This window comes from Thamnophis sirtalis, unplaced genomic scaffold, assembly GCF_051295495.1.
Source record: "Thamnophis sirtalis isolate CommonGarterSnake01/CBP01778 unplaced genomic scaffold, rThaSir2_p1.2 scaffold_14, whole genome shotgun sequence".
NCBI lineage: Eukaryota > Metazoa > Chordata > Lepidosauria > Squamata > Natricidae > Thamnophis > Thamnophis sirtalis.
The window spans coordinates 8,033,601-8,060,860 of NW_028261394.1; the positions used below are offsets into that span (position 1 = coordinate 8,033,601).

Genomic DNA, 27,260 nt, shown 5'->3' on the forward strand with positions numbered 1-27,260 from the left:
CCTATGTTGTGACTGTTGCTGAATTTTTAACTGTTGTTTTTATTTTTGTACCCCCCTTCCCTTCTCATTGTTAGCCGCCCTGAGTCTTCCAGGAGTAAGGTGGCATACAAGCTAAATAAAACTCAAACTCAAACTCAAACTTATGATTTTTGAGGTGCAGGAGGCGGTGAGCGTGGTCCCCTCATGGCTGCTGCTGTGTGGCAATATTTTCGGGGAGGTCTTATTATTTTTGAGGTGTAGGAGGCGGTGAATGTGGTCCCCTCATGGCTGCTGCTGTGAGGCAATATTTTCGGGGAGGTCTTATTATTTTTGTGGTGTAGGAGGTGGTGAGTGTGGTCCCCTCATGGCTGCTGCTGTGAGGCAATATTGTCGGGGAGATCTTATTATTTTTGAGGTGTAGGAGGCAGTGAGTGTGGTCCCCTCATGGCTGCTGTTGTGAGGCAATATTTTCAGGGAGGTCTTATTATTTTTGAGGTGTAGGAGGTGGCGAGTGTGGTCTCCTCATGGCTGCTGCTGTGAGGCAATATTTTCGGGGAGATCTTATTATTTTTGAGGTGTAGGAGGCAGTGAGTGTGGTCCCCTCATGGCTGCTGTTGTGAGGCAATATTTTCAGGGAGGTCTTATTATTTTTGAGGTGTAGGAGGTGGTGAGTGTGGTCCCCTCATGGCTGCTGCTGTGAGGCAATATTTTCGGGGAGATCTTATTATTTTTGAGGTGTAGGAGGCAGTGAGTGTGGTCCCCTCATGGCTGCTGTTGTGAGGCAATATTTTCAGGGAGGTCTTATTATTTTTGAGGTGTAGGAGGTGGCGAGTGTGGTCTCCTCATGGCTGCTGCTGTGAGACAATATTTTTGGGGAGGGCTTATTATTTTTGAGGTGTAGGAGGCGGTGAGTGTGATCACCTCATGGCTGCTGCTTTGTGGCAATATTTTCAGGGGGGCTTATTTTCAGGGGAGGGCTTATTTTAGCGGATGCGCTCAAAAAACTGATTGGGCATATTATCCAGGGAGGTCTTATTTTCAGGGAAACAGAATGTCTCACTTAGCTATGGAAATTTTGGACACAATCATGCCGTAAGTCAAGGACTACCTGGAGTGGCCCAATGGGGAAAGATCCTCAAGGAAAGATTTAGCCAGAAAGGCCCGTAATTATATCTATCACTGCTAGACTGGAATGCAGAATTAGACAGTAATGGCCTTGCCTGCAAATTAACCTCTAGACTTCCTTGTTAGAGTTAATTGCTTTGTCAGCCGGAGAATAGTCTGGGAAGGGGCTTTAAGAAGCACCGTCGATTGCACTGAATTTTATTTTCATTTCGTTCTATTTTCCTTTCAGCCGTGGCAGACATCATTCAGCTGTCCATCATCATCCGGGGCTGAACCTGGTCAGCAGCTCTTACATAAGGAAGGTTGATTTTGCTGAGCTCACCTTTTTTTAAAAATTAAGTGTTGTAACTTTCGTTAATACTTAATCGCGTGAGTCAGCATTTTATTGGGACCCATCTTTTCTCTTTAGGAACCTGTCTATGTCATGATGATGATTAACCTTGTCTTGTTCACGTGGGGGACCGTCGGTGTCCAAACCATCAGCTTAATCATTTGTGAAACGAGTATCCATTAGTCTCTATGGCCTAGTACTGTGATGGCAAATCTATAGTACCTATGACACAGGTGGCACACGGAGCCGTTTGTTAGGGCCCGCCAGGCTCCAGCTGACTTCGGCCTTCTTTAAGGCCATTTTTCACCCTCCGGAGGCTTCCCTGAAACTTCCAGAGGGTGAAAAACAACCCAACATGCAAAAAACGGAAGTCTGGGAACTGACAATGCACGGTTTGTGCATTGGGCCGTTTTTTGCACTCTGGAGGCTTCAGGGAAGCCTCCTCAAGCTTCTGGAGGGCCTACGGGGGAGCGGGGGAGGGTGTTTTCGCCCCCTCCAGGCTCCTAGAAAGCATCTGGAGCCTGGGGAGGGCAAAAAACCCGGGTCCATCACATGCCAAAAGCAGAGGGTCATGCACACATGCACATGGGGGGAGGGTCATGTACATAGCAGTATGGGTGTGGGCACACCCACACACGACCCCCCTGTGCTCCCCCCGCTTTTGGCATGCGATAGGAAGAAGGTTAGCTATCACTGACCTAGTATGATTCAGGGGTGGGCTGCAGGGGGCTTGTAGGAGTTCAGGAGAACCTCTAGCTAAGATTCTGAGCAGTTTGGGGAACTCCCAAATCCCACTCCTGGCTGGCCCCACCCACCCCTCCCCTCCCAGGAGTCCCCACGCGGCTTGTTTTGGATACGGGTAAGTGCAGGGCACACTCAGACACTCGAGATGAGCAAAAACCGGGCTTACCGGAATAGCAATAGCAGTTAGACTTATATACCGCTTCATAGGGCTTTTAGCCCTCTCTAAGCGGTTTACAGAGTCAGCATATTGCCCCCAACAATCTGGGTCCTCATTTTACCCACCTCGGAAGGATGGAAGGCTGAGTCAACCTTGAGCCGGTGAGATTAGAACCGCTGAACTGCAGATAACAGTCAGCTGAAGTGGCCTGCACTACTGCACCCTAACCACTGTGCCACCTGGCTCTTGACAAAGAGTTCATGAGGCCCATTTCTGACCTCCAGAGGGGCTCCAGAGCCTGGGGAGACCATTTTTGCCCTCCCAGAGGCTGAAGGAAAGCATCCGGAGCCCGGGGAGGGCAGAAATACCCCCCTACCAGCTGTGGTGCAGGAGGCTGACTAGGCCAGGCCCACCATGGCCACGCCCACCCAGCAACCGGGCAGAGAAGCCCTTGCTAAAAATTTTCCCAATCGGAGCAGAACAGTTAGCCATAGAATAGAAAAGATCAGTTCAGGTACCAAAAATGGAAGTTGGTGAATATAAACATCCTGGTGGTTTCAGAACATAAGAAAGTGAGTTCGGTTATTCATGCTTCCTGCTCAACTAACATTCAGGGTTAATAAATCAGAAGGAGTTTCCAGGAGCTGCAGCTTAGGTCTCGGAGCCAGGTTTGTTAGCATAGTTGGTTTGTGTGTTTTAGTACCAGGTTCCTGGTTTTTAGCTAACATGGACTAACAGATTTGTTCTCCTACAATTTCATTGTTAACATAATTCCGACTAACTTTGAATGTTGGTGAAGGGGAATACCACAAGTGCAAAGGGAAGGTTAGCCCAGATGCCTACAGGGTCAACATCAGAGGTGGGTTCCTACCAGTTTGCACCTATTTGGTAGAACCGGTTCGTCAAATCTACCGAACCGGTTAGAAGAGGTTCCACCAGTGGACCCGGAAAGCAGGCCACACCTACAGAGGAGGTTCCAAAATTTTTTGAAACCCACCCCTGGTCCTTGGATAGGATTATTCTACACTATCATGCTCCTATTTATAAAACTCAGTGCCTCTGTGAAAGGAAAGGATGACTACTGCGTTTGTGGTGCAATCAGAACATTGCGTGTGTTGAAGTTGTTTTAACGCAAACCAAAGATGCCTCTTAAAAAACAAGTTTGCATCCTATTCTTATGCATGCCAGTGCTGTGTGTGGTAATTTAAGGTGGTTCTGACAAGTGTCGTCGGCATCTTCATATCCAGTCACATGGGTGGCAAGCCACTCCCATCCGGTCACATGGGCGGCAAGCCACTCCCACAAAGGAGTAGGTTCGAACAATTTTTGAAACCCACCACTGGTCAACATGCTTACAGTGTGGCTCGGCAGGAGCCATTGGAGCTGCCACCAGACTCCGACAGCGAGGGGGTCTTATGAGTCAGCCCTGGAGGAGGCAGAGGACCCTGGACAGGGTTCCGACTCTGAGCAGGGCACAGAGAGACTAGTTGGTCACCAGGTGATGCCTGAGCCTTGGATCAGTGGGGAGGAGACAAGAGAGAATGACACAGAAACCACCTGTGAGTTGTTCCGGGATGCACGCAGGCGAAGGGCTACTCGGTGTAAAGAACAACTAAGTAATTACAGGAGGTAATTACGCTCAGCTGATGCTCATTAAGTTCCTCTCCTGATTATAAAAGAGACTGCTTGGGCCACGCCCTTCTTGCGGAAGTCAACATTCACAAATCAAGAGAAACCAACTTGGATAAGTGGTTTGCTGTAAGAAGCCTGTTTGCAGTGCTGCATAGGTTTATAGGACTTTTTGCCAGAGTGATTATCTCTTTGTTTATTTTGGGCTTGCAGCCAACAGGAGTCTGGACTGATTAAAACATTCTTTCGTACGTCTGTTTTGGCTTTCGTTCCTGGACAGAGAAAGGAGGGGTCAGAACAGATTTCCATTCATGTACTAATTGTCTGGTTGGGCTGTATTCCTTCTTGGGGAAGGGGAAATGGACTATCACACCCATTGGGGGAAATAGATCTTGAGCTGGGAGAAATGTTGATATGTTTAGATTTATCTCTTGCCTTTGGTCTAGAACAGGGGCATCAAACTCAAGGTCCCCGGGCCAGATCTGGCCCACGGGATGCTTGGATCTGACCTGCGGGGCCACGCTTGAAAGAGTGAAGGACCGCCCCGTGGTTCCTCTGTCATCGGGAAAACAGGAGCTCCATTTTCGCTGGCAGAAGGTTGCAGGAGGTCTTTGCAGCTGGAAACGGAGTTCAGGAGCCCATTTTCGCTGGCAGAATGCTCCGGGCCACCACAGGCACCCCGACATGAGTGACGTTGAGCTGGCCACATTTATCCTGGTCACACCCACTCTGACCATTGCCCAGCACAGCCACCTGAGGTCAAACGCAACCCTGATGCGTCCCTCAATGAAATCAAGTTTGGCAGAACAGAATAAATCAGAAGGAATTTCCAGGAGCTGCAGCTGAGGTCTGGGAACAAGGTTTGTTAGCTTAGTTTGTTAGTACCAGACCCTTACTTTTTAGCTAACATGGACTAACAGGGTTATTCCCCTACAGTTTCATTGTTAACATACTTCCAACTAACTTTGAATGATGGTTAATGGTCTTCTAGGACCTCAAGGTAACTTACACAGAGACCTGCTGTGTTGTGTATCTCTACAAGAACCCGGGTCTCGCGAGAGTCTCTAGGTTAGCAATAGCAATAGCAATAGCAGTTAGACTTATATACCGCTTCATAGGGCTTTCAGCCCTCTCTAAGCGGTTTACAGAGTCAGCATATCGCCCCCACAGTCTGAGTCCTCATTTCACCCACTTCGGAAGGATGGAAGGCTGAGTCAACCTTGAGCCGGTGAGATTAGAACCGCTGAACTGCAGATAACAGTCAGCTGAAGTGGCCTGCAGTACTGCACCCTAACCACTGCGCCACCTCGGTTGAGAATGAGGAACCCAGAGAACTTCTAGGAGGGTGAATTGAATCTGATTCTCCCCAGCCAGCACCTTCACCATCCCACCCCCATTCCACCTGTCCTCTGGATCAGGGGTCTCCAACTCCCAGTCTGTGAACCGGCACTGGGTCGCGGCGTGCCAGAAACCAAGCCATGCAAACAAGCGAAGCCCCATCCATGGCATGCAGGCGGGATGTAAAAACACGCCTCCTCTGGGACCACGGAAAAAACCTTTCTCCATGGAACCAGTCCCTGGTGCCCCAAAAGGTTGGGGGGGGGGCACTCCTCTAGATTTCATGTTCATGTTGACATCCACAACAGCAATCACACTTTGACTTTTATACCGCTTCATAGTGCTTTTACAGCCTTCTCTAAGCGGTTTACAGAGTCAGCCTATTTGCCCCCAACAATCTGGGTCCTCGTTTGACCAACGTCGGAAGGATGGAAGGCCGAGTCAACCTTGAGCCTGGTGAGATTCGAACTGCCAAATTGCTGGCAGACAGCAGACAGTAGAAGTAGCCTGCAGTACAGCATTCTAACCACTGCCCCAACAACATCTTCTTGCCACATGGTTTGATGGAAGACTGCTTTTAATGTATGGCCCCTATAGGTTTCAGTGGGAGAACTCAAAGCCAAGCCAAAGAACAAGTCATTTTGAGAAGTAACAAGGCTTTTGGATCACATCAATGAAAGAAAACGGTGCAGATAAAGAAAGCTTTCTATAGATTTAAACTCGGCCAAATTCTTGGTCTCTTAATTCATTCCGTCGGATCTTTCCCGTTTGGGATTTCGGTAGCTGCTGGACAAATTCCACCTATTGAAGACAGAAACATGCAAAATGAGGGCCATGTAGGGTAGATCCCATTGAGGTTGTCTTCGCAACCTTGATTACTAATCAGTGACGAATACTCTGGAATCCATTGTTTTTTCAACTCAAGTCCTCTTTAAACCGATTGGAAAGTCACTACGAAAGATTGTGATTGCTAAAAGGAGGCGATCCAGTTTTCCGGAGAGATTTGTTCTCCTACAGTTTCATTGTTAACATAATTCCGACTAACTTTGAATGTTGGTGAAGGGGAATACCACAAGTGCAAAGGGAAGGTTAGCCCAGATGCCTACAGGGTCAACATGCTTACAGTGTGGCTCGGCAGGAGCCATTGAAGCTGCCACCAGACTCCGACAGCGAGGGGGTCTTATGAGTCAGCCCTGGAAGAGGCGGAGGACCCTGGACAGGGTTCCGACTCCGAGCAGGGCACAGAGAGACTAGTTGGTCACCAGGTGACACCTGAGCCTTGGATCAGTGGGGAGGAGACAAGAGAGAATGACACAGAAACTACCTGTGAGTTGTTCCGGGATGCACGCAGGCGAAGGGCTACTCAGTGTAAAGAACAACTAAATAATTACAGGAGGTAATTACGCTCAGCTGATGGTCATTAAGTTCCTCTCCTGATTATAAAAGAGACTGCTTGGGCCACGCCCTTCTTGCAGAAGTCAAAGTTCACAAATCAAGAGAAACCAACTTGGATAAGTGGTTTGCTGTGAGAAGCCTGTTTGCAGTGCTGCGTAGGTTTATAGGACTTTTTGCCAGAGTGATTATCTCTTTGTTTATTTTGGGCTTGCAGCCAACAAGAGTCTGGACTGATTAAAACATTATTTCGTACGTCTGTTTTGGCTTTCGTTCCTGGACAGAGAAGGGAGGGGTCAGAACAGATTTCGATTCATGTACTAATTGTCTGGGGGGGGGGAAATGGACTATCACACCCATTGGGGGAAATAAGATCTTGAGCTGGGGACTCAAGTCCTCTTTAAACCGATTGGAAAGTCACTACGAAAGATTTCGATTGCTAAAAGGAGGCGATCCAGTTTTCCGGAGAGCATGCAATTTGCCAACGTTTCCTAGCAATCTCATTTCTTTTTGGAAATGCACCAGCGTGCTTACCGTCCCTGTCCTACTGTCCCCATTTATCCGTACTCATTTCCTTTGTTCATGTCCATGTTTATACTTATACCTGTTATCTTGTACACGTTTGACAAACTAAATTTAAAAAATAGCAATCGTTTAAGGAGAGGCAACGCTTAACATTTTATTCATGGAATAACAGAGTTGGAAGGGACCTTGGAGGTCTTCTACTCCAACCCCCTGCTTGGGCAGGAAACCCTACACCACTTCCAACAAATGGTTAGCCAACCATCTTCTTAAAAACTTCCAGTGTTGGAGCATTCACAACTTCTGGCGACAATTTGTTCCACCGATTAATTGTTCTGATTGTCAGGAAATTTCTCCTCAGTTCTAAGTTGCTTCTCTCCTTGATTAGTTTCCACCCATTGCTTCTTGTTCTACCTTCAGGTGCTTTGGAGAATAGCTTGACTCCCTCTTCTCTGTGGCAGCCCCTGAGATATTGGAAGCCTGCTATCATGTCTCCCCTAGTCCTTCTTTCTATTAAACTAGACATACCCAGGTCCTGCCACTGGGTATGTCTAGTTTTGTCATTCATAAAGTCAGTTGTTAATGAATGGACATTTATAATGTCAATATTTATTGACATTATTATTGAGGGAACTAGATATGCCCAGACAAAGGGGAAAAAAGCAGTAAGGGGTGATAGGATAGCAGCCCTCCAATATTTGAGGGGCTCTAAAAGAGATGAGGGGATTGACCTATTTTCCGAAGTGAAAGAGGTCAGGACAAGAAGTCAGAGAGATTGAGAGAAGTCAAAGAGAGATTCACTCTAGAACTAAGGACAACGTTTCTGACAGTGAGAACAATTCATCAGTGGAATAGAATAGAATAGAATTTTATTATTTGTATGCCGCCCTTCTCCGGGAGGACTCAGGGCAGCGAACAATTCAAAAGGGGGAAAAGGGGAACATAAAAACGAAATACAAATAATAAAAATAGGCAACAGTCGCACAAACATACATGTCGAGAGGGGAGGGAACTCATCACCCCCAGGCCTGCCGGCAAAGCCAGGTTTTGACGGCTTTTCGGAAGGCCTGGAGAGAGGTGAGGGTCCGAATCCCTGCAGGGAGTTCATTCCAGAGGGCCGGAGCTGCCACAGAGAAGGCCCTCCCCCGGGTAGTAGCCAGATGGCATTGGCTAGTAGACGGAACGCGGAGGAGGCCAACCCTGTGAGATTTAATGGGTCTGTGGGAGGTAATTGGCAGCAGGCGGTCTCTCAAGTACCCAGATCCAATACCATGAAGGGCTTTATAAGTTACGACTAGCACCTTGAAGCGTATCCGGCTTCAAGGTGCTAGTCGTAACTTATAAAGTTACGTAACCGGCAGGTACGTTAACAACAAGCCCACTTGACCCACAAGGTCCATCACAATGACTTGCCTCTGGAAATTGGGAATGCTCCATCACTGGAGGTTTTTAAGAAAAGAAAGCCATTTGTCCAAAATTGTATAGGATCTGCTAAACAAGCAAGGAATTGGGACTAGAAGATCTCCAAGGTCCCTTCTAAGTTCTAACCCTATTATTATACTATTCTATTTTCAATTCTCCTGCCATTGGGAGCCATAACGATGCTTGGATTTATATTCATATCTTCAGGGACTTTTTTTTTCCAGCGCTCTTCCAATATAGGAATTAATACTTGCCTTTCTGGGGTATTTGTACGGCGCAGTCATTCTTTTCACATGTTCCTGAAGTTCCGTGGTTAATTTCTCCTTATTGTGTGTTGCGTAGTCCGTAGACAACACCACAAATGCCTTTACTACCTAAAAAAGCAGAGATGGAAAATGCCCAAGGACCTCAAAACAATGACTGATATTTTTTAAAAAAAATTTTTTTCCTATCACTCCTGAAACTTTCTAAAATTCTCCGAAACTAAATTCCAGGGTGCATTTACAGAAGGATATGACAGAATAACAGATATAAGGAATATAATATCGTATGTTCTATTCAGATCATCTTTCTTCCCAAGGTGAACGGTTCATGTATCCATTTCAGAGGAATCTTACAGAGCTATCCTAAGCACACGAATTAAATCCTCAGCACATATCTTTACCATTTATATTGTTTTATTTAATTTCCTAGTATGGTTTATGTTGATTGCTTATTTAGTATCCTATGACTATCACTAAGTGTTGTATCTGATGATTTATGATGTATGTATTTTTATGATGACTTATCGGTATGGTCATGATTTTTCACTTTTATGATAAATAGTTTTTATGTACACTGAGAGCTTATGCATTGAAGACAAATTCCTTGTGTGTCCAATCACACTTGGCCAATAAAGAATTCTATTCTATTCTATTCTATTATTTTTCTTTTCTATTATCTCTGCTCTACTCTATTAGGTCTACTCCATTCTACTCTACTCTACTCTACTCTACTCTACTTTACTCTACTCTACTCTACTCTCTCTACTGTATTTACTCTACCTTACTCTACTCTACTCTACTCTACTCTACTCTACTCTATTATCTCATCTCTACTCTATTATGTCTACTCCATTCTGCTCTACTCTACTCTATTATCTCTACTCTACTCTACTTTACTCTACTCTACTCTACTCTACTCTATTATCTCTGCTCTATTCTATTATCTCTAGTCGATTCTGCTCTACTCTATTATCTTTACTCTACTCTACTCTACTCTACTCTACTCTACTCTACCCTACCCTAGCCTACCCTACTCTACTCTATTATCTCTGCTCTATTCTATTATCTCTAGTCCATTCTGCTCTACTCTATTATCTTTACTCTACTCTATTATCTTTACTCTACTCTACTCTACTCTACTCTACTCTACTCTACTCTACTCTACTCTACTCTACTCTACTCTACTCTACTCTACTCTACTCTATTCTCCCACAAGTTCAGTTCTGTTTATTTCATACTGACTAAAATAGATGGAAGTCATCCATTTTTCCTGGCATGAAGGAATAAACTTTCCAATTGCAGCAGATCTTGTTCAGTATTACAACCTCCATCAAGCCTGAGGGGCACAATGGTGCAGCGGTTAAGGGGTTGAACCAAGAGCTCTAAGACGGATCCAACTTCAACCATGAAACCTCACTGAGTGACTTTGGGTCTCATTTTCTTTCAACCTCAGCTGCCACGAAGGGTAGGGTTTTTTTGGGGTGTGTGTGGTGGAATGGAGGAAGGAATGTTAGCTTTGCCAGCTTGAGCTTCAGGTGGAAAAGCAGACTATAAATTTAATGCGAACAAATGAACATTTTGAAAAGTTTGGATTCAAATCCGACTTAATGTTAGTGTGTACAGATTATTGGCGTGGTGTGTGTGTGTGGGTTGGGGTCTGCTTACCTCTCCTCTGACTGGATCAGGACTGCTAACAGCTGCAACTTCTGCTACCGCAGGATGCTTCAATAGAACACTTTCTACTTCAAATGGTCCAATACGATACCTAGGAAAAAGGGAGCGTAAGCAGTAAATACTGGGGAAACTTATACCTTTATAAACTAGAGGCAAAGGGACATGGTAGCTCAGTGGCTAAGACACTGAGCTTGTCGATCAGAAACGTCGGCAATTCGATGGTTTGAATCCCTACAACCACATAGCTCCTGTTACTTATCCAGCTTCTGCCAACCTAGCTGTTCGAAAGCACGTAAAAAATGCAAGTAGAAAAATAGGAACCACCTTTGGTGGGAAGGTAACAGCGTTCCATGCGTCTTCGTTGTTTAGTCATGCCAACCACATGACCACAGAGACGTCTTCGGACAGCACTGGCTCTTCGGCTTTGAAACGGAGATGAGCACCGCCCCCTAGAGTTGGGAACAACTAGCACCTATGTTCGAGGGGAACCTTTACCTTTAAACTAGAGGCACATGGCCCTAAAATCTGCTGTGGATGTCCATTTTTGGAACACAAAGTATGTTGTGACTCTTCCATCCGTACACAATACTGCCTTGTAGATCAACCCAATAATATGACAAGCTGGTAGAATTACAGGAAGTTCTTGATATATAGTAATAGCAATAGCAGTTGGACTTATATATCACTTTACAGTGCTTTACAGCCCTGCTCTAAGCGGTTTACAGAGTCAGCGTATTGCCCCCACCAATCTGGGTGCTCATTTTACTGACCTCGGAAGGATGGAAGGCGGAGTCAACCTTGAGTTTGATGAGATTCGAACCACCAAATTGCAGCAGCTGGCAGTCAGCAGAAGTACTGCATTCTAACCACCACTCCCCCCACCGTCTATAACCACAATTGAGGCTAAAAATTTCCAGTGAGGCAGTTGTTAAGTAAGTTTTGGCCCATCTTTTCCTTTTGGCCACAGCTGTTAAGGGAATCCCTGCAGTTGTGAAGTCAAACAAGTATCAGGCCTGCATTTATGTTCCTTTTAGAATGCCACACTTTCTCTTATTTCATTATGCTGTTTCATTAGTATAGTCGATGGGAGGGGGGAATAGAAGGAGTAGGATTGTGGAAAGTATTGTTTTCATTCTTTACTAGAAGCCAAGGTCATCCTTTGTCTCTGTACTTTGACACCTGACGGAAGCAGCTGGGCGTGGATGCCAGCGTGGAAGAAGAAGATTGGACCATGTGATGGATTGTGGGTGTGGGGACAAGATCATGAACTTTTAACTGGGTGGGATTCTGATGTCATTTCAAGTATTGGGATTCCATAGCATAGTGCCAACATGTCTGTCTTATTAAATTGGAACTTTAAGGATAGCTCTGCCTTGGACTCGGATTTAATTCTGCATGATATTTGGAACGCTGACAACAAGAGCTTTGAAATGTGACATTTTGATATTTGCCTCGGCACTCGAGGTATGCCAAATTGCCACCTAAGCTTCTCTCTTAGCTCGGGAGCACAAAGCTACGAAAGCAATGCCCAGAATGGAAACTGACCCAGATGATTTGATGATATCGTCAGTTCGTCCGATGAACCTAAAGTAGCCATCTTCATCCATCACTCCTCTGTCTCCAGTGAGGAAAAAGTCCCCGCGCGTTGTGGCAGCCATTTTTTGAGGTGCATCCTGAGGAGAACATTTCAGAAGGATACAATTAGCTATATAAATACCAATTCAATGGGAGTCTGTAGGGAGAGTTTCATTGGCCACTGATATGGGTCAGTAAAGTTTCAAAAGTTTTATTTCTTTTAAGGCAAACATTTCATCATTCCTCAATCAGTAAGACATCAAAGTACAATTTCTTGTATGTCAAAATAATTCTAGTTTACCACCAAATTCTTGTCTAGCCTAATATATACCCCTCCCTCCCTCCACCCTCTCCCCCAACCCCCCTCCACCTTCCCCCCCCCGACTTCCCAGAACCCATACACGGTATGGATTTCTAACAAACACAGTCTAAAATCTATTGAGGAAAAAAAAAAGAAATAAAAAAAATTAATAACATTCTACATTGACCTTAGCTTCTTCTTGCTGAACCAACTTTAAACAATTTAAATCATTTCTGATCTTAAGCATAGGCTAACTGGAATTTCTTGGTCCCATATTTATTTTGTATATAGTCAATCCATTTTTTCCAGTCTCGTTTATATCTCTCATTTGAGTGATCGATATGGGTCAGTAAAGATGTATCCCCCACTCACAGGAAGGGACACAATCTAATTTACTCTCTAGACTCTGTAACTAGTCCAATCTTCACAACTTTAAGCCTTGTGGACTTCAATTCCCAGAATTTCTCAGTCAGCTCTTGTAGCTTTAAGGTAAAGGTTCCCCCGTACATCTGTGCTAGTCGTTTCCAGCTCTAGGGGGCGATGCTCATCTCCATTTCAAAGCTGAAGAGCCAACGCTGTCCGAAGATGTCTCCGTGGTCATGTGGCTGGCATGACTAAACACACGGAGCGCTGTTATCTTCCCACCAAAGTGGTCCTTATTTTTCTACCTGCATTTTTACATGCTTTCAAACTTCTAGTTTGGCAGAAGCTGGAACAAGTAACAGAAGCTCATCCCATTATGCAGCGCTGGGGATTCAAACCACTGAATTGCCGACCTTCTAAACAAAAAGCTCAGCATCTTAGCCACTGAACCACCGCGTCCCTTGTATCCAGAGGTGGGTGTCAAATCCTGGCGCTACCGGTTTGCTCGTGCTCACTCATGCACGTTGACAACACTTCTGCGCATGCGCAGAAGTGTCCGGGTGGGTGGGCAGAACCTTCCACTGCCGCCACCACCAGTATGCCCGATCCGGGCCAATCCGGGAGCAACCCACCTCTGCCAGGGGTATCCACCTGTGGCGACTTGTGGACGTCAACTCCCAGAATTCTGGGAGCTAATGTCCATAGGTCTTAAAGTTGCCAAGATTGCGTAACCACGCTTTAGACATGTCTGGCTTTTTTTGTTTCGCAGGGGCGGATGAAAAAGTCCAAAAACGTAAACCAAAAGTAAGGAAGATCGTGAGACATTCTTCAATTTTCTATTAAATAAAAGAGCTTCCCGAGCCTTAGACAATTCCTGAGATTTTTCCCAAGGCTACAAGAGAGTTTACTTACAATGTACTGAGTGAAGAAGCCAAGGGGTCTTTCGGGTTTTATCCTGACTGCTATTTCACCCTCTTTTCCAGGAGGCAAAATATTGGCTTCTTGGTCTACAATCTAGAAAAGAAACAAGACACTCAACCACTGGGCCTTTATCTAGGTATACAGGCAATCTCTGAGTTACAATCCCCAATTGAGTCATCACCTTTTAACGACCCCATAATCCCTTGTGGAGTGGAGTGTAGGAATGGAGCTAGCAAAATGTTTTAATGGCCAGATGCTCTCCCTGTCGCCAATCTGGAGTTTTGTTCAGCAGATATATTCTCAGTGTGCAATATTCTCAGTTAAGTGACTGTTTGAAATTATACCATCACTGAAAAACAAGTGACTTATGACTGTTGCACAATCCCCATGCTCACGTGATCAAAATCCAGAGGCTTGGCAACTGGCATGCATTTATGACGGTTGCCGGGGCCCGGGTTAATGCGATCTCCTTTTGTGACCTTCTGACAAGCAAAAGTCAACGAGGAAGCCAGGTTCACTTAACAACTGGGTCACTAACTTAACAACTGCAGTGACTCATTTAACAACCATGGCAAGGAAGATTTGTGAAACGGGCTAAAAGTCACTTCACAACAAATCTTGCTTAGCAACAAACTTGGGGGCTCAAATATGTTAGGAATATAATCTAATGGTTGGGTTGGCAATATATAAATCATGTAACAATGTTGTACCTGTTTCTTTAAATCATACTGTAAAATGTGATTGGTTGCTGTTTCCTCAATCGGCCATAAGAGGGAGCCAGAATGACTGTTAGCTCTCTGTTTGTTAGATGCTGGGCTGATCTGATCTGAGTGTTTTGGAAGCTGGCTGTTAGAAAGTGTCGTGAGCTGTTGTAAGTTTTGCAACTGTTAGCAAACTTTGTGTACCAGACTGTTTGTATGATTATGGATTATATTTGGATTATCCCTTAACTGAAAGATGTTGATGACTGACTGTCTTATCCGTGTATGACTTGGACTGTTTGATGGACACTGATACCTCTATTTCCCCGAAAGTAAAAGCCTATTTAAACTGCAGTGTCTCTGAATGCTGGTTTGTGTGTTCTCCAACACAACTTTCACAACGCTTCTCTGAACGCACTCGCTCTCCCAACGGGGAGCTTACCTAACAAAATACATAAGTTGAAGATGACCTGTAGCCTGTTTTGATAGCCTGAATCAGAGGTGGGTTCCTAACAGTTCGCACCTATTCGGTAGAACCTGTTCGTCAAATCTACCGAACCGGTTAGACGAGGTTCGGAAAGCCCTGCCCGGAAAGCAGGCCACACCTACAGAGGAGGTTCCAAAATTTTTTGAAACCCACCACTGGTCCTTGAATATGATTATTCTACACTATCATGCTCCTATTTATAAAACTCAGTGCCTCTGTGAAAGGTAAGGGTGACTACTGCGTTTGTGGTGCAATCAGAACATTGCGTGTGTCGAAGTTGTTTTAATGCAAACCAAAGATCCCTTTTAAAAAACAAGTTTACATCCTATTCTTATGCATGCCAGTGCTGTGTGTGAGGTCATTTAAGGTGGTTCTGACATGTGTCGTCAGCATCTTCATATCCGGTCACATGGGCGGCAAGCCACTCCCATCCGGTCACATGGGCGACAAGCCACTCCCACAAAAGAGGCCACACCCACAGAGTAGGTTCGAACATTTTTTGAAACCCACCACTGGCCTGAATGCATTTAATCTGAAAACCAATAGAAAGAAGATTGGAAAATACCAACCTGGACATCGTACGGAAAAAGAGCTTTCCCCATGGTGCCTGGCTTAATTTTCATTTCTTTGGAAACGGAACAAATTGATCCCTATATAAAAGAAAATTACTTTATAAGAAATACACACACATACACACATAGCCTTATTTCCTCATTTCCCCCGAAAGATTTTAGAAAAACATACAGTTTGGCCCACACATATTCACAGAGAAATCTGTTTCAGTAGGTTTCCTCACAAAAAAAGTATGTAGATGACTTTAATTTCAACCCAAACCTACTTATTCTTGTCAGTTGTTTTGTGACATCAGTAAATAATTTAAAATCAGTTAGAACTGGATTCTTGATTACCTTGTCTATTTTTTTCCTCAGTAATATCTATAGTTTAGTGCCCCTAATCATGAAATACTAGCTGAATACTCGTGCTGCGCTATGAAACTATATGTTCGGGTTTGATAAATCGACACACCTTGAAAATTAATGAGTAGTTACAATCAGCCTCTCCTCTCCCCCTTCTCTCCCTCAGTCTGACCCCATTGATCCACTCCTATCCCCTTGTCTCCCTCAGTCTGACCCCATTGATCCACTCCTATCGCCTTCTCTCCCTCAGGCTTGCTCCACAGAGGCCTCTCCTATCTTATCCCCTTGTCTCCCTCAGTCTAAGTCCTTAGCATCAGAGCGTTGTTCAGGTGGGGAGGGGGAGTAGAATGTCTAAATTTCCCCGCCCAAGTGGCAGTTGGAACAGAGTTCTTTTCAGATGGAGAGGGGGGAGTAGAACTCCTTAGCATCAGAGCGTGTTATATGAAATACTAATGATCTGATGGTCATTTCAAAAAATCCTTTCTTAGCGAGCAACTAGAAGCCAAGAGGAACATACATGCCAAATTTCAAGTTTGTAGGTTTTACGGTTCTGGAGATTTCGCGATGATGCGTGAGTGGTATTTCATTTATATGTATATAGATTTGCTCGGTAGGAAACTTTTGAAACATTAGTAGCCAAAATCTACCAAGCTACTACAGAGATATCAATTATACATTTTTTATTTACTTTTTTCTCTTCTTTTAAAGCTAAAACAATATTCCAGCCTCTAGAGCAGTGTTTTGCAAACTCAGCGATGTTAAAATAGATGGACTTCAATTCCATGCTGACTGGAGAATTCTGGGAGTTGAAGTCTGCATACCTTAAAGTTGTTCAGGTAGAGGTGCAGTTCTCTAAAGGTACCTGGGCGTTTCACAATGTTTTAAAACAACGGTGAGAAAGTCACTATAAATTGAATAGAACTTACCATTTCTGTCTGTCCATATAGTTGATAGATATCCAGTCCTGTCTTGTTCTTCCATTCTTCCACCACTTCAAGACTTATTGGTTCTCCTCCACTTATACAGTATTGGAGACTCTTGAACTTGAAACTGAATGAGAGTGTACACAAGATTATTAAGAAGGTGGACATTAATATTTTGGGTCAGGTTATAAACAAAGCATCAAAAGAATTCTGCTAGAAGTATTACTGAGAATGAGGCTCGTTTTAGGAACTGTTAACTGTAGAAGAGTAAGCAAAAACTAGGCAGGGTGGAGTTACGTGTGTTATCAGCTTAAAATCATTGTGTTCCCACAAAGGATCCAAGGTTAGCTTCTCCCGAATTTCATTGACTCTTATCTGAAACCTCAGGAGCAGATTAGATTGATAAGGTTCAAAGTGGGTTCTGAACATCCTGACAAAAACACAGTGTTTAAAAGTTGCTTCCCACCATACCTGGTTAAATCTTCCCTCAACAAGATGCGAAAGAGGGTAGGAGTACTCAGGAAAGCGGTGATCGGAAATTGGGAGAGAGTCTAAAAAAAGAATACATGTGTACAAATAAGAAGAGAAGCCAAGGTTGTGCACGGATTACATACAGAACTGTTCTGACCCCCTCCTCCGTCCAGTAACGAAAGCCAAGATGAGCTTAACTAGAATGTACTTTAATAGCAAGACCAAAATCTCGGTGGCTGAAAGCCAAGCAAACAAACAGATGAGGACCTTGGCAGCAACTCAGACAAATCTTGGCAGCAATCCAGCCTGCTAAGTTAGTTACAACCGTTCTCTTTAATCAATGCGTTGACTTCTGCAAGAGGGCCGTGTGCACAAGCAGTCTTTTTTATAGTCTGGAGAGGAGCCTAATGACCACCAGCTGAGCGCAATTACCTCTGGTAATTGCGTAATTGTTCCTGACGCCTATTAGCTCTGGGGATCCAGGAACAACTCACTACTGGCATCCAGCTCACTCTCCCTTGTCTCCTCCCCACTGGTCCAAGGCTCAGGTGCCTCCTGGTGGCCAACCAGCCTCTCTGTGCCCTGCTCAGAATCAGAACCCTGTCCGGGGTCCTCCACATCCTCCAGAGCCAACTCATAGGGCCCCTCGCTGTCGGAGTCTGGTGGCAGCTCCACCGGCTCCTGCTGGGCCACAACATAGAACTAATTCAAGGGCTGATAATAAATTCAACGTTAAGCTGAGTTGGGTTCTAGCCCAAATGAGCTGATGAAGAAAAACAATAAGACACGAAGGAGGGGTTCTAGTAGGTACTTCCCCTACTCAAACTGGAAGATGTATCTGCACACATTTTGGATTGAAGAATAAAAACTTGTGAGTGTAACTTGACTCCTGAAACATGCAGTTTTCATGGTTGGCTACTAGTTTACAACATAAAATTATTATTTTTTATATTTTATAAATATAATCTTATAACAATTTGATAAATTATCATTTACAATTATTTATTAATAATTGTAAATGCATATTTATTTATTAATGGTAAATTATTATTTACAATTATTACTTAACAATTATTACTGCATGACTCAAAAGGAGGGCTGTGAAAATAACTATACACCCCTCACATCCTGGACAGAAATTGTTTCAACTTCTACCCTCAAAATGAAGCTATGGGGCACTGCACATCAAATCAACTAGACACAGTGTTTCCCCAAATGCCACCACTCTGCTAAACAACTAATCCTCACAACACTGTCAAATTATTTACTAAGATTGTATTACTAGAGGAAGAAGAAATGGGGAGGAGAGGTAGGGGAAGAAGAAAGAAGTAAGGAGAGGTGGGTGGAAGGGAGAGAAAGAGAAGGAGGGGAGGGAGGAAGAGAGAAAAAGAGAAGGAGAGAGGGTAGGAAGGAGAAGAAAGAGGGGAGAAGTAGGGGAGAAGTAAGGGAAGGAAGAAGGGGAGGAGGAAGGAAGGAAGGGAGGGAGAAAATAAAATAAAGAGAAAATAAAGTGAGATGTGGAAGAGAGGTAGGGGAAGAAGAAAGAGGTAAGGAGAGGTGGGTGGGAGGGAGAGAAAGAGAAGGAGAGGAGGGAGGAAGAGAGAAAAAGAGAAGGAGAGAGGGTAGGAAGGAGAAGAAAGAGGGGAGAAGTAGGGGAGAAGTAAGGGAAGGAAGAAGGGGAAGGAGAGGAGGAAGGAAGGGAGGGAGAAAAGAAAAGAAAGAGAAAATAAAGTGAGATGTGGAAGAGAGGTAGGGGAAGAAGAAAGAGGTAAGGAGAGGTGGGTGGGAGGGAGAGAAAGAGAAGGAGAGGAGGGAGGAAGAGAGAAAAAGGAGAGAGGGTAGGAAGGAGAAGACAGAGGGTAAGAGTAGGGGAGAAGTAAGGGAAGGAAGAAGGGGAAGGAGAGGATAAGGTGGTGTCATAGCAGGTGTGAAGGATGGTAAATAATACATTCCAAATTATACTTTATACCCTTTTAAATGGAATAATAATAATATAAGAATGGCAAAGAAAAAGAATAACTATGTGAATGTATGCCTATAACTGCATGTAAGAGAATAGATGACAGTAAAAATATAAAGCATAATATAGGTAAATAATACTTGATCATAAGTAGCTAAGTATAAATAAATAAAGAAATGTATATAAAAATGGATAATGAGTAACGAGATTACGAACGTAAGATAGAAATGTATAGAAAGGAAAACACTAACTGCAAAGAAACCGATTCGGAACTGCGGTATGATATACGATGGAACTTCTTGTTCCTATGTTGTTTTTAAGTTATGTGGTTATTTTTGTTAATGTGTTAATGTGTTCTGTTGATGTGCTTATGTGTATAAAATAAAAAAAAATAGCAAAAAAAGACTGTATTACTATTATTCTTCTCTTCCTTCCTAGTACCTATCTCTTTCCACTTCTGAGTATAATTATGTTGCTTGTATCTTTGAAATTTATTTTGTTTTATTTGTTTCCTAGTATAATTTGATTGCTTTTTAGTAACCTATGGGTTATGACTAAGTGTTGTATCTTATGATTCTTGATGAATATATTATGTTTTATTTTTCTTTATGTACACTGAGAGCATCTGCACCAAAGTCAAATTCCTTGTGTGTCCAATCACACTTGGCCAATAAAGAATTCTAATGTTCTAATGTTCTAAATTATAATTTTATAAATTTATACTTTATTTACACGAGTACACTTTTTATCCTCGTAGATTTATAATTGTATAATCTTTAAAAAATTTAATTGTAAATTTCAGTTCTAACGTTTTTATTCTTATGTACTTTTTAATATTTTGATACTGTACTGTGTACCACCCAGAGTCCCTCTTTGAGGAGGATGGGGGAGTGGGTGTCCAGCATTGCAAAATATCAATAAATACATAATGAGGCATATAGTATCAAGCGACACATCAGGAATGGAGCTAGGTTAGAACTTGATAAATATTCTTCAAATATTGGTTGTGAGTTACGTAGGATTGTTATATGCAATAGGCACAGAGTTCAGCGAGTTCTGAGAGGTTCTGGAGAACCGGTAGTGGAAATTTTGAGTAGTTTGGAGAACTGGCCACGCCCCTGCTGCCACCCTGCCTCCCAGCTGATCTTCTTTTGATGCCCTGAGCAGGAGAATGGAGCTGGAAAGCAGGTTCGTGGGGTCGGGAGGGAATGCGGATTTTGCAGCATCCTTCCCCTGCCACGCCCACAAAGCCATGCCCACAAAGCCATGCCCACAGAACCAGTAATGTTAAGTCTATCCCCATTAGGAGACTAGAGTTGTGCAGCAGAGGTTAGTAACAAATAAGTCACTGAATATTAACTCACAGCCACTGAAGGTAAAACAAAGAATATCTTTACTTGTGGAACAAAAATAGAATAGACTATAATCAGCCTTGTAGTATATAAAACAGTCTCTATTTACAATACGTTGAAGTTACAGTTGCTCAACTCACGATTTACCATGTAGACAGGTAACTAACATACAGACTAGCCACCATTCAATACACGGTCTTCTCTCCCAATACTCAGCACATACAGTAACAGCAGTGGTGGGTTTCAAAAAATTTTCGAACCTACTCTGTGGGTGTGGCCTCCTTTGTGGAAGTGGCTTGCTGGCCATGTGTTTTCTTTCTTTCTCTCTCTCTCTCTCTTTCCTTCCTTTTGTCTCTCTGTCCCTTTTTCCTTTTTTTCTTTCATCTCTCTCTCACTCTTTCTTTCTTTCTTTCTTTCTTATTTCTTCCTTTCTTTCTCTTTCTCTCTCTGTGTGAGTCTGTCTGTCTGTTTCTCTCTCTGTGTGTGTGTGTTTGTGTCAGTGGTGGGTTTCAAAAATGTTTGGAACCTCTTCTGTAGTTGTGGCCTGCTTTCCAGGTCCACTGGTGGAACCTCTTCTTACTGGTTCGGTAGATTTGACGAACCGGTTCTACCGAATAGGTGCGAACTGGTAGGAACCCACCTCTGAGTAACAGTCAGTAACACTCAGGAACAACAGTAGAACCAGTAGAATCAGTAAAACGCAAGAAACATCAGGAGCATCAAGGAGAACTCCATACTAGTTCCTACTTCCTTTTTGAATCCCACCATATGGGTAGGTGGCCATATAGGTTCTGCCAATGAATAAAGAAGCAGGAGAAAGAAATGTCATCTTACTCTTAGGATGCTCGTTTTCTCTAACGTTGGTAAGTTATGGATGAAGACGCAGGATCCCAAGACCCATGGATCAAAAAATGAGCCCAGGGCAGCCACCACCCAGCTCGTATCTGCTGTGCTCCATGTAAGGTCCGAAGGCGTTGTGTACAACCAGGATCTGATAAAAACAAAGAAAATCATATTGCGGTAAGGTGGCAGGCTGAACCGAAGTAGGCCTCAAGCATGAACCAAACTAGGGTTTCATGATATTAAGCTTGAACTGTCCATATAGAAATTGCAAGGTTTGCTTTTAGGACATAGTGCGGTTAGACACAGGTTAGAAGGAAGTCTGTACATGAAATATGCTGAGGCAAAGCACCTATTTTAGCCCATCTGCTGGCTTGGCTGTTAATCTGTTTGCTAGTTCCTCAAAATACGAGCTATGTATATCCGTTAGCTGACCCATGTATTATGACATCCTGTAGACATACTTTCTGTAACTCAAGGGCAAATCTTGAGGGGTGTTTCCAAAACTAACAGATGGCTTTGGCTGAAAGTGATAAACTATATAAGGAAGTTCCTGGATTTCACTCAGTGTTCAGGCCATTTATTCTTTGCTATGAACCTGCGCAAATAAACTTTTCCTTCTCTGAAGAGCTGACTTGTGTGTCCCGTCATTTCCTACAACAGCGGGGAGCAATTTGATGGTCCACCAAGCCAACCACTGAATGGAAATTGATGGAATGGAAGGGACTGATGAAATTGATGGGACGGAATTGACCTCATATCATTTGGCATTGAAATCAACTAAAGAGTTGACAGTCTTTCGGTGTGATGAGTTGGACTCAATGATTGACAAGTCGTATTCAAGGATGTGGCCAGTTGGCCTCTTATAGCTATAGTAGAACATCTGGCCACCGATGCTCCTGTCTACTATTTTAAACATCCAATATACCTAATGATAAATTCACTATGATGGATTTTCACTGGGATTTTGAGGGAATTTCTTTCATACCTTTGGCAAATGATGGGTCTGAACCCCAGGCTCCCTTGACTGTGTTCAACCATCTTGGGAGCCCCTGTGGTTCCGCTGGTGAAATAAACCAACATGGGATCATTCATCTTGGTTTTCACACAAGTATGATTGGCAGGTGCCTCTCTGTAATAAATAACATCCCAGCAAACATGTGAAACATTAGAAAGACAGACGATGGATGCAGTCACATTCAACCCCTCCATATGATGATAATACAATACAATACAATAGCAGAGTTGAAAGGGATCTTGGAGGTCTTCTAGTCCAACCCCCTGCCTAGGTAGGAAACCCTATACCGGACCACTAATAGGATCTGCCAAATGACCGGCTGGGCGGGAGTGGCTAGGTGGTCATGTGACTGGGCGGGTGTGGCCAACTGAATGTCACTCATGTCAAGGGGCGAATCACCAGCCTCTTCCGCCCCCTCCCAGCCACTCCTCGCCTGCCTGCCCGGGGTCCTCAGGGCCCCAACAGGAAGCAGTTGCTGGAGCTAAGTAGCCACCAGGAGAAAGAGTTGGCAAAACAGCTCAGTTCAAATTGGATCTGGCCGAGAAGGAGGCTCAGCAGAAGCTCCTCACTGAGGACTACGAACATGGGCTTTCCAAGCAGAGGGAAGACCTGCGGGAGTGCAAGGCCAGGTACCGGTACCTGGAGGCTCAGCGGGCTGAGATGGTCAGCCAGTTCCAGGCTATGATGCAGTCCCACTGGAACGAGGCCCTCCGGCTCTTCGCCACCAGCGGTACTTCCCTCCAGCCTTCGCCCCAAAGCCCCCCACCAGGAGGCTGAAGCAGACCCCAAGTTGGAATTCCTGCCCCCCTCCGATCAACACAAAATGACCCCCGAAGGGAGAGACTCTCTGCAGCAACACAAGCGTTCATTGCATGTATCCGTCCCAGGGGCCGTAGTTTGAGGACCCCTGATTTAGTGCAATATAAAAAATGCAAATAATTTTTCTGCGGACCACCAAGATTTTCTCCGGTTGGTGACCACTGGTGTGAGGAACAATATAGCTCATAGATTCACGACTGTGCATCCTGAGAAATGCACTCTCCAAGATGCTCACCTGAGTAGCTCATCGAAGTTCAGCCATCCATCTCGCTTGCCATCAGAAGAGACCAGCAGCTTGGTTTTCAGAGAGGCACACTGTGGGGCAACGGAATCCACGGTAGATCTTAAGGCCTCTGTAGTGATGAGACATTTGGCTCCCGAAGCTTTCAGCCGGTACTCGATGTCCTTAGCACTTACTTGCGACGTTACGGGGATGGCCACAATTCCTGCAAGATTGATAAAATAGGAAGTCCGTGTTCTGACCGAGGCTTCCCAAGAGCATGGAGCAAACTCCTTGTCCCGACAAAAAACCCTTTTATTAATTTCCTGTCAATTCTGCTCATTCACATCCAGCAAAGTCTTTCAAGGGAGGATTTACGGTCACAGACCTTATCTGGCTTGGAGAGCTGCCAGGACGATCTCTGCAGAACTTGGCAAGGAGCCTCGGAGAGTCACGAACCAATGAAGCAATCTAATGGTCTCCTGCAAACTCCACTCCCCTTTCGCTCCTCTTTTATTTCCGCTGGGAGGGGCCATTCATCCTCCACCTGTGGCCTTACTCCCTAGTCGACTCCTGTTCTTTAGCTGTTCTATTCTTATCCTGACCCAGGCTTCCCCAGCAGCACGAAGCCAAGTCCTTGTCCAGATAAACCCCTTTTCTTTAATTGACAGTGAATTCCTCTACAGCAAATCTTTCCTCTCCCACAGTCTTTCAAGATGTAGTTCACAATTGCCGACCTTTATCAGGCTAGGAGAGTGGCCAGGCCGATATCTTTCAGACGCCACAATACTTGGCAAGAATGCAGGAATGAACTAATAGTCTCCTGCAAACTCCACTCCCCTTTAGTTCCTCTTTTATTTCCTCTAGGAGGGACCACTCACTGTCCACCTGTGGCCTTACTCCCAAGTTCGACCCCTGTTCTTTAGTTGTTCCCTTTGTCTGGCAACTCTGTGCATGCGCACACTGGGAACAGGCTCCAGCTGTTCCTCTGCCTCACTGATGTCTGACTCTGAAGGCAGCTGATAACTGGCATATGGCCCTGGCCCCCTCTCTGCCTCCGACACAGAGCCCTCGTCAGAGCCTTCCCCAGACTCCAGGACTGGCCCATGTTCCTCCCCAACCCTCTCACTGTCCGAATCTGCTGTGGGCGGGGCAAGGGTGGCCATCCAGGGGTGGGATTTGGAGGTCCTCCAAGCCTGCCATAATGTTGGTTACGGATTCTCCCGAATATGGGCGAGCCCCTACGAGCCCACCCCTGAAGCCACCTAGAATAGGTGAGACAGGCAGCAAATCAATTTAACAAATAAAATAAATAAAAATGACATTTTTTTTTTTAAAAAAAATTGACCTGTCCTAATGCAAGCCATGATCACCAGCCACCATTCCGGAATCCGGGAGAGAACGACCAGGATTCTGTCGCCTTTGCGTAGTCCACATCGGTCGGTGAGAATGTTGGCCACCTTCCTGGAATGGAGCCCCATCTCTTCAAAGCTCCATCTGACCTCCCCTCCTCTTCCATTGATCCACCAGAGGGCTGGGATGGACGATCTTTTTCCATCCTACAAAATGGAACCCCGCGAAACAGAGAGAGGAATGTTTAAAGGTAAAGGTTCCCCTCGCACATATGTACTAGTCGTTCCTGACTCTAGGGGGCGGTGCTCATCTCCGTTTCAAAGCCAAAGAGCCAGCGCTGTCCGAAGACGTCTCTGTGGTCATGTGGCCGGCATGACTCAATGCCGAAGGCACACGGAATGCTGTTCCCTTCCCACCAAAGGTGGTCCCTATTTTTCTACTTGCATTCTTCACGTGTTTTCGAACTGCTAGGTTGGCAGAAGCTGTAATGGGAATTGATGGGTCCTTGATGCTCTCTGAGTTTGCTTGTTTTCATGCAGATGTTTCCTAGCACTGATGATGTTACCTAGATGGGTAGTGAGAAGTCTACAAGAAAACAAGCAAGCTCAGATCTCCAGAGTCCCCGTCCTCCTTTTTTTCCCCACAAACCCCTCTCCCTTCCAGCCCTGATGCAGTTAACTAGCTGGGTAATGAAACATCTGCAAGAAAATAGTGAAGTCTTCTTGTCGTAAAGGAGTGATGGCAATAATTTTGAAACAAAGAAGGATCTTACTAAAAAGAGACCCCCCAAAACCCCCCATTTACCTTTTCTATTTGAGTCCATTTATCCAACACATCACTGGCAAAGTTGAAATATTCTGGTAGTGGGTCCTGTCCTTGGATTACAGCTTCATACTGTGCCGCTATAGGAGAGCTGAGATATCTGGAATATCTCGGAAATAATTTAGGGATCCTTTTCCATATCGTGTAGCAAGAAAGTGAAGTTTTCATGGCTGGGAAAAACGGGAAAAAATGCAGTAGTGTTAGCCAATATTAGCCTCCAAAGACTTAATCTACAAGACTGAAGGACTTAATCTACCAAAATCAGCGGGGAAATCATAGTATCAGCGTTCCAAATATCATGCAGAATTAAATCAGAGTCCAAGGCAGAACTATGCTTAAAGTTCCAATTTAATAAGACAGACATGTTGGCACATAGCTGTGGAATTCCAATACTGGAAATGACATCAGAATTCCACCCAGTTAAAAGTTCATGATCTTGTCCCCACACCCACAATCCATCACATGGTCCAATCTTCTTCTTCCACTCTGGCATCTCCACCCAGCTGCTTCTGGTCAGGTGTGAAAGTGCAGAGACAAAGGATGACCTTGACTTCTAGTAAAGAATGAAAATAATACATTCCACAATCCTACTCCTTCTATTCCCCCCTCCCATTGACTATACTTAAAGAAACAACATAATGAAATAAGAGAAAGTGTGGCAGGCCAAAATTCTAAAAGGAATATAAATGCAGGCCTGACACATAGTTCTTTCAAAGGGTTTCTGGTTGCAAGTTTTTATAATCGCCCTTTCAAATAAATGTGTTTGCTATTGAAAGAATGGAAGGGCCAAGAGAATGAAGGGACATGTGATCATGTCTGGTATATGAATTATTATTATTTTTTAATTTTTGTAGGTGACCACTGCAGTGAGACTGTTATGTGCTCAACAATGGGAAGAGTCAAACGTATCCGCAATGGAGGAAATGGTTGAAGATAATGAAGCTTCCTAAATGAAGAACATCTACATTCACGGCTGGCTGGGAATCCTTTATAGACTGAGGCATGAAATGGGAAAACATGCAGCTATGACGTGGGTTTAAAGGATTGGTGGGGAAAACTGGATAATAGAAAAAGTGACCTCCCTGAGTAAGAGATAAATTTGTAATTGTACTTCTATTTGCAAAGGGGATTGAACCTTCCCTCCCTTTTTCTTCTCTCATCCATCTCCTTCCTTCCTTCCATACATCCTTCCTCCCCCTTCCCTTTTTCCTTCTCATCAATCTCCTTTTCTCCCTCCCTTCCTTCCCTCTTTCATTCATTTCCCTTCTTCCTTCCTTCTTCACTCCCTCACTTCTCATTCATCTCCTTCCTTCCTTCCATCCATCCTTCGTCCCCTTCCCCTTTTCCCTTCTCATCCATTTCCTTTCCTCCCTCCCTTCCCTTCCTCATCTATTTCCTTCCTTCCTTCCTCCCCTTCCCTTTTTCCCTTCTCATCCATCACATTTCCTCTCTCCCTTCCTTCCCTCCCTCATCCATTTCCTTCCTTCCTTCCTTCCTTCCTTCCTTCCTTCCTTCCTTCCTTCCTTTTATATTAATTTATTTTTTTATGCTTTCTGTATCCCTTTATAAAAATGTATATAAAAAAGGGAAGAGCTGAAGGACCAAGTTAGGACCAGAATTCTTCTGGAGAAAGTCTATCTC

The 27,260-nt window shown here is 44.3% G+C and overlaps 1 protein-coding gene across 1 annotated transcript; it reads right to left on the reverse strand.

Annotated features, from left to right (window-relative positions):
- Positions 1–5,878: 5,878 nt before the first annotated feature.
- On the reverse strand, positions 5,879–25,791 carry LOC106543986 (acyl-coenzyme A synthetase ACSM4, mitochondrial). The gene is made up of 13 exons (XM_087728704.1): positions 25,602–25,791; positions 24,793–25,003; positions 23,460–23,670; positions 22,376–22,519; positions 21,382–21,538; positions 17,236–17,315; positions 16,768–16,891; positions 15,494–15,574; positions 13,728–13,829; positions 12,122–12,249; positions 10,568–10,667; positions 8,894–9,013; positions 5,879–6,104 (listed from the first exon to the last, which is right to left on the reverse strand). Exons 1-13 carry the CDS (start codon positions 25,785–25,787, stop codon positions 6,018–6,020), a joined length of 1,731 nt encoding a protein of 576 aa, XP_087584830.1. The 5' UTR covers positions 25,788–25,791; the 3' UTR covers positions 5,879–6,017.
- Positions 25,792–27,260: the final 1,469 nt, after the last annotated feature.

Bases quoted from the DNA above. Each gene is read 5' to 3' on its own strand.
- LOC106543986 (XM_087728704.1), bottom strand. From the start codon at position 25,787: ATGAAAACTTCACTTTCTTGCTACACGATATGGAAAAGGATCCCTAAA. The intron at 25,004-25,601 runs GTAAATGGGGGG...TCCATTTTGTAG, and splicing joins AATGGACTCAAATAGAAAAG to GATGGAAAAAGATCGTCCAT. The intron at 16,892-17,235 runs GTATGGTGGGAA...ACTCTCATTCAG, and splicing joins TTGAGGGAAGATTTAACCAG to TTTCAAGTTCAAGAGTCTCC.